Below are 12,518 nucleotides of genomic sequence, written 5' to 3' on the forward strand. Positions count from 1 at the left end.
CGCGAGGATTCGTCGACCGGCGCCAAAGTTATTCAAAATAGAATGTTGAGGTTTTCCTATGGAAACGTGGTCCTAACTATAACTACCTACTGGCGACCGCCAGTAGGTAATATATATATATATATATATATATATATATATATATATATATATATACATATATATATATATATATTTATATATATATATATATTTATATATATATTTATATACACATATATATATGTATTTACTTGCAAAACAAAGGTTAAAGTGACTTATTGTTAGGTAATGAAATAATACAAAAACTAACTTTTTTTTAAAAAAACACAGGAAATCACTAGATTTAGTTTACTTTATCTAGCTATATCATATTTGACCAACCCCTGCCTTCCATGCCCAAAGTTCCCTCTGGGACTCTCCAAGAGTGCCATGAAGTCAGGGTTTCCCTAGCCTGCTCCCTTAGATGTTTTTAATTAAACTTCAGGACACTGGGCCTAGTCCCTCCGTCCTATAATGTCTGCTGCAATATTTCTGCTCAAGTTGCAGCCAGTCAATTAGATCGCTTGATCCAGTGGGACTGGTACGCTTTCTCTGGAAAGTTCTAACTTTCTGCCTAACTTGGTGTAAATCCAATCAGCCTTTTTTATGTTTTGCTTCCCAAATGTCCTATGTGAATTAATATGGCAAATTATATTTTTCAACCCGCACTTTTTTTCAGCCCCAGTTTAATGAATCATCCCGAAACCTTACAGAAAGGAGCATAGGTGGCTGAACTGTTTTTTGGGTAAGTTTTGAGAAGATTCTTCAAATGTCACCATGGTTAGTAGTGACACAAAAAAAATTCTCTCCATGGAAACTCTGACCTAATTATAACTACGCAGTGTAATATCTGTATATGTCTATGAATGAAAAACTCAGGTTGATTTATTGGTTGCCTTCTAGGAGAATGCCACTTCCAAAAGAAGGGTGGCAGAAGAATGCAAATTACCTGTTTCTTGGCAATATACTTTGGGGTTTCAGTAGAGGGTGCCTTAAAAGGTAATGCAGAGTACTTTATAGAATCTTCTTGTGTGAAAGGAGAATCAATTTCAGAGTGATTAGTTTGGAGTGATATGGTCAAATCCTTTTCAGGCAAAAGTCAGCCTGTCTGTGCAATCTGCCCTGGGTGCATAGGTGCAGCTTGGGAATTCCCACGAGAAGGGAGTTTCTATTGTCCAGACCTGATAGCATGAGGAATTGGATCGCTTGTTGGAAATTCATCCTCTGAGATTAAAAATGAAATGAAATGGGTTATTTGTGCCTAAGATGTTTTAGTGACCCTGCAAACAATTACTCAATGTGCAGAACTTTAATACACTCAGATGAAGGGGTTATGGTTCAATCCACTGAATGTATATTTGAAAAGGCATGGACCAATTGTGCTGGAGATCAGAAGCAGCTTTGGTCTTCGTGGGTAGACCTTAAAGTAGACAACATTCAGCCATAACTAGGTGTCCTCACAAACCAGGCTCAAGGGTCATAAAGTTTAATGTGAAGAAGCTGATAGATATAGTGCTAATCTTTAAGCATGATTTCTTACCTTTACTGCGTATTCAGCGTCAGTTGATTTATGCACACACCTCTTGCATACAGAATAGGATCCAATGCCTATGTCTTCTTTGATCTCGTAACCATCAGTAAAGTGAATATTGTTCCCATGTAACTGCTATAGAAAAAGAGAAACATATTATTAGAAAAAAGTGCAGCTTGTAGGATGTTCAGTAACATCAAAAAGGAGTCAGGGCAGGTGTGCCGAATGATATTACCAGTGTTCTTCCCCGTCACTCAACAACTATTTTAGTGCAAGTTTTTACAACAATAAGGCAGATGAAAATAATTTTAAAAATTTCTACATTTTAAATTAAAACAGAAACTTTGTTGGGGTTTGCTATATGTCAAAATTCCGCTTCCTGAGTTACAAGGGGGTAAAGTATATTTAAAATATTTTGATAACTATTTCATGATCTTTTGAAAGAGCCTGTGTATAGCCATATCAGAAGTAAAGATTAGACTGGGCACTGACCCTTCTCTTTACTGAACCCACTCCATGGCTTCAAAATCATCCTACAAGCTTGTTCGGTTAACATTCATGCAAAAAAGTAGCTGTCTGCTTGCAGATAGAGCTGATAGCTTTTTTGGATGTACTACCTAAATATCAACTCAAAAATGTGATATACCCATAATATCGTTGCCTACATATTATGACTGCAAAAATATAGTGGATCAAAATATCAAATGTAAGTATTTTGTTTTTAAGTGTTATACTATTATATCAATGTTTTAAATAAGTTTACTTTAATATCACCTTGCATTATGGTATTCTATTGTATTGATTTTATTTTAATATATATGTTCTTGTAAAATTATGGTATTTTTACCAAAAATTCTATTGTTACTTATTTTTATGAGGGTTGATGGACTTGTTGGTATTGAATGGGTATTGTCATATATATATATATAGGAAATCCGCAACATTCTATTTGGAATAACGTTGGCGCCGATTGACGAATCTTGGCGAAATTTTCCAAACTTTTGGCCAGCTCCTGTCTGCTGCTATTCTGAAAATTTCACGGTAATTCGTCAAGCGGGGGCTGAGAAAAAAGGGGGGTCCCAAAACGCATTTTCCCCATGCATTTTCCCATAGGACCTGTTGACGCAGCTACAGCCCGAACTGCTGAACCGAATTACACCAAAGAGGTAGTCGTCAGTTTAGACTCATGCCTTTTGCTTCAATGGTGTAAATCCGTTCAGTAGTTCCTGAGAAAATTAGAGTTAAAAAGATAGATATATCTGGGCGGAGCCTAACCACACATCTCATCGTGAGATCTGATTGGCTGTCAGTACTTCATCCAAGAAGTGTTGGCAGCCATCTTGGGACCAATATACATGATAGCACCTCATTAAAAAGCATTGCAGTTAATAGAAGGTTTTAAGACTTTAGTTACATTATAAATCATTTGTTGATGGTACCATACTCATTTTAGGAATTGTGATGTGTTCTATGGTGATTTTACCATGTGAAAAAGCCTTCTGCTGTGATATCATGAATCGTGTTTGAAAGAAAACTATTTACTCATGCTTTTCCCACAGAGGTTTGGAAGGTGATCTATAAGCTAAACTGAGAGCATATTTTCTGTAAATTCACATTATCTTTCTCAGTCATGTGAGAATGAAGTCTGAAATTATCAGTAAAACATGTACATCCAACAAGGGCAGAGACTGTCAGTTGATTCCTTTGTGTTCTACTGCAGCTTCCCAGAGTATTCTAAAGAACAACTAGAGCGCTAACAGTCCTACTTATGACAAACGTATTGCACACCTGAAGCAATCTTGATTGGAATAAAGTGGTAACTCTTAAAACATTTAATTTAAAACAGAACAAAATGAGGGGGTTCATTTTGCCATAGAAAGTATGATTAGTGCTGCAGAAAGAAAAATTAGGGCACATTTTGAATGACTTCTCAAATCCTCTTCTATTTCATTAAAAAATTCTGACATGCAGATTGAAACATGCACTTTCAATACCAGCAGCAGACTTTCCTGGTGAGCAGTAGCTTTACTACAGTGATCTAATGAGCAACTAGAGTGCTAATATTCAGAATTTATGGCAAATGTGTGACACATCTGAATGTCTTCTTGATGGAACCAAAGTAAAAAACCTGAAAGTATTTCCGACTGAGGAGACTGCAGTAAATGAGGAAATTAGGAAACTTCATAACAAATAAATCTCCCAAGATGGCCACCAGAGACAAAAGAGCCCAAATGTAGCCCAAAAATCACCCAGATGTAGCCCAAGTATAGCCCAATGACAGAATGTCCCAGAGTGTTCTTAAGAACAACTAGAGCGCTTACTGTCTTACTTATGACAAAAGTATGCCACACCTGAAGCCATCTTGATTGGAATAATCTGGTAACACTTAAAACATTTAAGGAACACAATGAGGGGGTTCATTTTGCCATAGAAATTATGATTAGTGCTGAAGAAAGAAAAAATAGGGCACATTTTGACTTCTCAAATCCTCTTCTATTTCATAAATAAATTCTGACATGCAGCGAGAAACATGCACTTTGAATACCAGCAGCAGACTTCCCTGGTGAGCAGTAGCTTTACTACAGTGATCCAATGAGCAACTAGAGTGCTAACATTCAGAATTTATGGCAAATGTGTGACACATCTGAATGCCTTCTTGATGGAACCAAAGTAAAAAACTGAAAGTATTTCCTACTGAGGAGACTTCAGTAAATGAGGAAATTAGGAAACTTCATAACAAATAAATCTCCCAAGATGGCCACTAGAGACAAAAGAGCCCAAATGCAGCACAAATATCACCCAGATGTAGCCCACATGTAGCCCAATGACAGAAGTGTGCAAAACCCTTATTTTTTGTGTATTTGCAGTTTCATATAGTGCACACTTGTCAGGTATTTGAGTGCTTTACATGAGTATTGGTTAGATCACAGACGATCAAATTCATTTTGGTTGTAGACATGGGGAGATTAAGTGATTTGACCAGAATCACAGAATGTTGAACTAAAGCAGAAACTCCAACCTTGTTCCCCAGTTGCAAAGTCTGCAGCTCTGGAAGTAACACCACATCCTTTCCCCTAAGTGCAACATTTAATCAAGTGGTCAACTGGATAAAAAAACATAAAGATTACAAATAATTTAAAAGTTATTTGTCGCTATTTGAAAACTCAGAAAATATGTCCTCATTTTAGTTTTTTAGAGCACAAACCATAATTTTGATGCAAGTAAGACCCTCTCATATATGTAATTTCTAAAGGAAGTGCTCTAGGTATTACAGTTTTGATTACATCAAGATGACGTCAGGCGTTCCACACTTTTGTAATAAATATAGAATGTTAGCAGTCTAGTTGTTCATTGGGATACTGTTGAGAAGCAGAGGCCAGGGGCACGGACTCTGAAAATTGAAGGCAGGTAGGAGAGTGCAGAGGCAACAATTTGACCACACTGGGCAGGCAGAAAGGGCAGTGGTAGCACAACAGACTATGGAGGGCAGTGGAAAGGGGGGCAGGGGCAACAAACCAACAATACAGGACTGGCAAGAGAGGCTGTGGCAATATAATAGACCATTGTGGCTAGCAGTAAGAGGCAGTGGTAGTACAACCATGCATGCCAACAGACCCGTTTCAGCCATGAAACGTCCAATGTTTTTAAGCTCAAATTAGCTTTATTTGATCTGTCTCCTGTCTACAATCTCCTCTTTTTCAATGTAACTCAAATGGGAAAATCAATACCCCAGTTTTTTTTCAAAACCTCCCTCTTACCAAGTTCAAAATGTTCGCAAGTATGGTACATTGGATCATGGTAGGCAGGAGGAATTGGAGTAGGGACATGGACTCGGATAACAGAGGACAGGAGGGACATGGAGAGGTGCACCAAACAGAACCTACAGGGCAGGCATCAGGGTTTGCAGCAGCACAATACACCACACAGGGCATGCGGGACGGGAGTGCAGCACAACAATCCATAGAAAACAATAGGGAGGGGACAGGACCATGCACATGGACAACAGAGAACAGAGGGTAAAGAGGCAATGGTAGCTAGCTGACCATAATGGACAGACAGGAGAGAAAGCTGCAGCATAACAGACCATAAAGGGCAGGAGGGAAGGATCAGGGGCATTACAATGGAACAGACAAGCCAGAAGGGATGGAATAGGGGTCTGCACATGAAAACAGAGGGCTGGGGGCAAGTGGGCAGGGCAGGAGCAGCAAGATGACCATGGAGGTCAGGCAGGATGGGCACTAAAAACAAGACACACCATGGAGAGCAACAGTGAGACTATAATGGCATACACACCGACCATGGAGGGAAGGTGGGAGGGGGTCAGGGGCAGCTAGCTGGCCACACAGGGAAGGTGGGAGGGGCCATGGCAGAACAGAAGACCATGCATGGCAAGCGGGAGGGTTAGTAGCAGCACAATGGCTATGATGGGCAAGAAGGAGTGTGCAGGGGCATGCACAAAGGACCATGGAGGATAGAAGGGAGGGTCAGGACCTGGGCACAGACAAGAGAGTTCAGGGGAAGGGGCCTCACAACAGAGCGCGTGGGGCAGGCAGGTGGAGCAATTGCAGCACAACAGACCAGGGAGGGCAGAAGGGTGTGGCAGTAAAATGGACCATGGAGGACAGGAGGAAGGGGATAGGGGCATGGCATTTGGACAGGCAGGGAGGAGGTGGCAGGGACAGGTTACAGTCACCTGACAATGCTAGGCAGGTGGGAGGGGAGTGGCAGCTCAACAGAACACTCAGAGTTGATAGGAGTGGCAGGTCCATGGACCATGGTGGGCAAAAAGGATGGAGCAGGGGCATGCACAAAGACATCGGAGAGCAGGGGGAAGGAGAATAGGGGCAGCATGCTAAGCACAGAGGCTAAGCAGGAGGTCAATGATGGTCCATAGAATTGACCAATGGAGCGCAGGAGGAGTGGACTGCTACATCATGCTAAATGGAGGGCAGTGGCAGCACATCAGACCATGCATGGCAGGAGGGAGGAGGCTAGTCCATGGATTCAGACAACAGAGGATAGGGAGGAGGTGGATGGGGCAGCAAGCTAACTGTTCAGAGAAGGTGGGTATTAGGAACATTATTGTTTTTAAAATGTGTGTCTGTGCGAACTACTTAAAATATGAACAAGTATGTAGCATAATCTCACTTTTATTCAGGAAGAAGAGGACGTTTGTGACTGTGACTCCGGGCTCACTTAGCAGAAACACCCCCTGACCCTCCACCCCCATTGCAAAATGTAATGCCCGTGAAAAGGGTAGGTGGACGCAGTGTTATATAGAACATAGTCCTGAAAGCACGATTGAAAATGAAAACTAGATATAGTATATGGTATAAACTATGCTCCAAAAAGTGTGATATAAGATGAATTGGGCGTGAAATATAATATGCAATACATTGTGCGCAATGACAGATTCATTGGAGAGCGCGAGATAGCACAGGCACTAGCGCGTGCTATGCGATATGCGCCTTGGAGTGTAATATGCACAGGGCAGTGTTGTGTAACCTAACTAGTCTCTAAAGTTGTAATATAAAATATGTGCTGGGGAGTGTAACGTTGCATATGCACTGTGACAAAGATATGGATCCCAGATTGTAATATGTATGGCATAGCGCTGTACATTATAACATAGGCATCGAGGAAGGCACGTTAGATGGGGCAATATAACCTGTGGGAAGGCAAGTGCGGCATAACATATTCACGGGGTGGTGTTAAAGTGCACATGGGCTAGAGAGTGTCATAGCATAAGCACTAGCTGGTGGAATACAACACAGAGGTGTGTGGCACTCGGCGGGCACTGGTGGGTGTAACACAGCATTGGGCTCAGCCAGGAGCACGCTGTGACTCTCAAGTGAGGTTTGTCTCCTTTCCAGAGAGTAAAATAAAAAGTATTACACATCCGGCGGTGGATGTGTGTTTTATTAACCGTGAGGGGGGTTTCTTGCATAGTTTGGTCGAATTTTTGTCGAATCCCCTTTGAATGGCTTGGTGTGCGTGTGTATTAAATATGCCCGTCAATAGCTACCCATGTTTGTATAAATAAACGACAAGGGTGTCTACTTGGAGAGTACCCACCGGCGGGGGCACCGGGATTAGGCACGGTAGGGCGTCAGACACGTCAGAGCTTCACTAGCGGTGTAAATACATTCCACGTAGATTCATTGTATGCATAGTCGCCTTTTAATGAATATCACGCAAATCGTCATGGTGATAGGTACATACGGTTTGTCCAGTATGTCCTAGGTGTTTCTATAAATATATATTTTTTTAAAATAATAAAAAACAAAGGCCGGCCCCGGGGGATGGGGTCCCTGGGGCCATAAGTGGCCTGAGGAGGGAGGGCAACGCAGCCCCCCTCCTAAAGAATAAAAAAAAAAAAGGCCATGACCCAGGGGTTGGGGTCCCCGGGGCCGATTAAGGCCTTGGGAGGGGAGTCCCGCGGCCCCCTTCCAAATTAATTTTTTTCAACAAAAAAATATAGGGTGCAGGCCCTGGGGGATGGCGTCCCCAGGGCCGTTAAATTAGAAAAAGAAGGGGGGCCACACAGCCCTCCTTCTTAAAAAAATAAAATAAATAAAAGACCGGCATCGCGCCGGAGGCCACGCTCCCTCCTTGCAGCACTCTGCAAACGCGCCCCCTGGCCGGTTGTAAGTTGGGAAATTAATTCTCCTTCAATACTGAGGGTCCCTGAGGGCCGACTAGCCCAACAGGTAGCTCCAGTATGCGTCAGGGAGCTGCGTTACAGACAGGTGTTCTGAGGCCACACCCCTTTTTACACCTCTCTGCAACGCAGCTCTGTGGCACTTACTGGAGGTACCCAGTGGGCTAGTTTGACCCTAGGGACCCTTAGGATTCAAGGGGACTTAATCTCTCAACTTAGAACGGCCACAAGGCGCGTTTACACAGTGGTGAAGGGAGGGGATGGGGCCTGAGGTGATGTGTGCAAACACGCCCTGTGGCACGTTTTAAGTTGGAGAAATAATTCCCTTTCAATCCTGAGGGACCCTGGGGGCCAACTAGCCCACCAGGTGCTTCCAGTAAGCGCCACTGCTCTGCGTTGCAGAGAGGTGGTGCAGGCCGTGCCCCTTTTCACACCTCTCCTCAACGCAACTCTGTGGTGCTTACTGAAGGTACCTAGTGGGCTAGTTGGACCCTAGGGACCCTCAGGATTCAAATGAACTTAATCTCCCAACTAAAAACGGCCACAGGGCGTGTTTACACAGTGGTGAAGGGAGGGACAGGGCCTGAGTTAACGTGTGCAAACATGCCCTGTGGCGCGTTTTAAGTTGGGGAAATAATTCCCCTTCAATCCTGAGGGACCCTGGGGGCCAACTAGCCCACCAGGTGCTTCCAGTAAGTGCCACTGCACTGCGTTGCAGAGAGGTGGTCTAGGCCGTGCCCCTTTTTACATCTCTCTGCAACGCAGCTCTGTGGCGCTTACTGGAGGTACCTAGTGGTCTAGTTGGACCCTAGGGACCCTCAGGATTCAAGTGGACTTAATCTCCCAACTTAAAATGGCCACAGGGCGTGTTTACACAGTGGGGAAGGGAGGGGACGGGGCCTAAGGTGACGTGTGCAAACACGCCCTGTGGCGCATTTTAAGAGGTAGTTTTAATCCCCTGCCCTATTATATACTAAGGACTTACAGAGGAGGTCATGCTAATCACAGGGGGACCCCAACGCATGGTGTTCCTTAGTAGTGTATGTAGGTGTTTTCACTGTATTCTGAGTGTCTTTTAACATAGCACTGGCTCTAGGACTGGTTAGTCAGACTCAGTTACCACCAGTATCCGTCTGAAAAAGTTGAGGGTACAGGATGATTTTGCAACAAGGCTTCTTCCTGCTCTTCTGTTTGTTCTTTCTGCACGTTATCCTTCTTCCTGCACTTTTCTTCGTCTTTGAGGACTTCTGTTGCTTCTTTCTGCATTTCTTTTTTTTCTTTCTCTGCGTTTTTTCTTCTTTCTTCACATGTCCTATGTCTGTAGGCATAGTTAGAAATTAGTATTTAAAAAACCTTTGAAATTCACTGAAAAAACCATAGGTTTCAGGCACATTGTAGTTAGGAATTATCATTTAAAAAACCTTAAAAATTCACTGAAAAAAGCATAGGTTTCAGGGGCGTTATAGTTAGCTGGACTTTTCAGTCGTACAAAACCATTGAAATTCCCCCTTATAGTTAGTTTAGCTAACTATAACTCGCGCGCCCGCAATGCACTGCTGATGACGTCACATATTACATCACTCATGACATGGTCAGTGACATCACTCATTACATCACTGATGACATCTCAAATGACATCACTGATGACATCACTGATGACATCAACCTTGTGATAGAGTGGCAGACCTCCTCTCCTCCTAATATAACCTTTGATACACACATTCAAAAATAGAAACGAAAATTTTCAAAACAATGGACATACCAATACCAGTTAAAACAACCTATTCAGTAATTCTAAGATCCACATACACATCCACTCATTCACCAACAGTCCTATACAGTCACTCATACATGTACTCACTCATCATATGTACTCATACACCTCTACATCCTGTTACACTCCACTCATCCATAGAGTTACTCACACACATAGTCACTCATGCTTATAAAGAATCAAACATCCATTTACTTGCATATACCGTTATACACACACCACCACACATACTTCTACAGAAACTTACACATACTAAGTCTTTTAAACAATCACTTATAGAAACACATACTTATTCATACAGGAACTCTTCCAATCTCTCACTCTCACATATACTCACTTATATACCCCAATAGTCACATATATTAGTTTAAAACATATGTAGTTACTCATAAATACACTATTGAGACAGTCATTCACTCACTAACACACCCGTGCACACACTCATCCACCCATACAGCCCTGCACACATGCTGTCTTCAACACATTCAAACAGTGAGTCACTCAATCATGCACCTATGCACTACGTAATACCCCCCACTGAACCATACAGACACTCAGACACTCAGACACTCATACTGATACCCAAAAAACCAACTAATAACCTATACAGACACTCATGTAGCTACTCACCAACCCATGAAGCCACTTATACTCAAAGTGAGAGACTGATACAGATATTTACATATTTAAACATTACACATGTATTCACTAAGATACACTTAATCAGTCAGTTATACAATCAATTTTTCAAAAACAAATCATACATTTAGACACTTATATACCCATTTATTCTTCCATCGAGCTTGAGATATACATATATAAAACATATGTAATTTTCAGAAAAACACACATTCACTGGATGATGTCATCAGTGATGTCATCAGTGATGTCATTTGAGATGTCATCATTGATGTCATGAGTGATGTCACTGACCATGTCATGAGTGATGGAATATGTGACATCATCAGCAGTGCATTGCGGGCGCGCGAGTTATAGTTAGCTGAACTAACTATAACGGGGGAATTTCAATGGTTTTGAACAAGTGAAAAGTCCAGCTAACTATAACGCCCCTGAAACCTATGTTTTTTTCAGTGAATATATATATATATATATATATATATATATATATATATATGTATATATATTACCTACTGGCGGTCGCCAGTAGGTAGTTATAGTTAGGACCACGTTTCCATAGGAAATCTGCAACATTCTATTTTGAATAACTTTGGCGCCGGTCGACGAATCCTCGCGAATTTTTCAAAATAGGTGGGGCGCTACGCTCCGCTCCTTCCCTGAAAGTCTCGGGGGGATTCGTCAAGCGGGGGCTGAGATAAAAGGGGGGTCCCAAAACGCGTTTTTTCCATGCATTTTTCCATAGGACCTTTAGACAGGGCTACAGCCCGAACGGCTGAACAGAATTACTAGAAATTTGGCAGAGAGGTAGTCCTCAGGTCAAGGAAGTGCCTTTTGTAGGTTTGGTGTAAATCTGTTCAGTAGATTCTGAGAAAATAGCCTTTAAATCAATATATATATCTGAGCCAGCTTACGGTGCGCTTACGGTACGCGTACCGTACGCGTACGGTGGCGTGCGCGAGCGCGATTCTGATTGGCTCTTAGATCTTAGTAAACATTCGAATCGGCCGAAACCAGGAAGCGGCGGCCGCCATTTTCTCTCTCGCACTGAGAGTGATGTTTAAAATATTAAGCCCAAAAACATGTAAAGGGGCTGTTTAGACAGCTCCCACACACATAGCAATGTTGAGGGAGTCCCCAAAGATCCCCCAAGGCCAAAAACGGAATTTTTATTTTTTCGCTAATTTCGCCGATTACGCTTACCGTACGCGTACGGTAAAAAATTATTTTTAAAAAAAAAATTATCCACACTCTCCCCACCCCGTGTGCAATTGGTGCCCGAAGGGCACCAATTGTGCATGACTTATTAAAGATGAGTTAAACTAAAATATTAAAAAAAAAAATAATAAAAAAAAAAATTATCCACACTCTCTCCACCCCGTGTGCAAATGGTGCCCGAAGGGCACCATTTGTGCATGGCTTATAACATATACGAAAAATTAAAATATTACCTTTCAAAACGAAGTGCATCATATGTCCTCCATGTGCGCACGGTGCGCGAAGCGCATCGTGCGTACATGGCCCATCTAGCGTAACGTGGGCACGCGGTGCGCGTAGCGCACCGCGTGCCCACCGTGCGTGCACAGCACTAACTGCGTAAAGTGGGCACACGGTGCGCGAAGCGCACCGTGCGCGCACGGAACGAACTGCGTTAAGTGGGCGCGCACGCCACGAATGGCGTAAAGTAACTTAGCATTTAAAAAGCCGTACAAATTCACTGAAAAAACCATAGGTTTCACACACGTTATAGTTAGGAATTAGCATTTAAAAAACCTTGCAAATTCACTGAAAAAACCATAGGTTTCACACATGTTATAGTTAGCGGAAATTTTACTGATAAAAAACCAATGAAATTCCCCCGTTATAGTTAGTGCAGGCAACTATAACTCACGCGA

The 12,518-nt window shown here is 42.4% G+C and overlaps 1 protein-coding gene across 1 annotated transcript in view; it reads right to left on the bottom strand.

The window, feature by feature from the left end:
* Positions 1-12,518, bottom strand: part of LOC146817972 (ribosomal protein S6 kinase alpha-2) — a 1,223,136-nt gene that overhangs the window by 250,114 nt on the left and 960,504 nt on the right. The window contains exon 14 of the mRNA XM_085611448.1: positions 1,562-1,687. Within this exon, the coding sequence (XP_085467574.1) occupies positions 1,562-1,687 (126 nt within the window). The remainder of the gene's footprint in view (positions 1-1,561; positions 1,688-12,518) is intronic.

The sequence above is a fragment of the Triturus cristatus genome, chromosome 6 (genome assembly GCF_964204655.1).
Source record: "Triturus cristatus chromosome 6, aTriCri1.1, whole genome shotgun sequence".
NCBI lineage: Eukaryota > Metazoa > Chordata > Amphibia > Caudata > Salamandridae > Triturus > Triturus cristatus.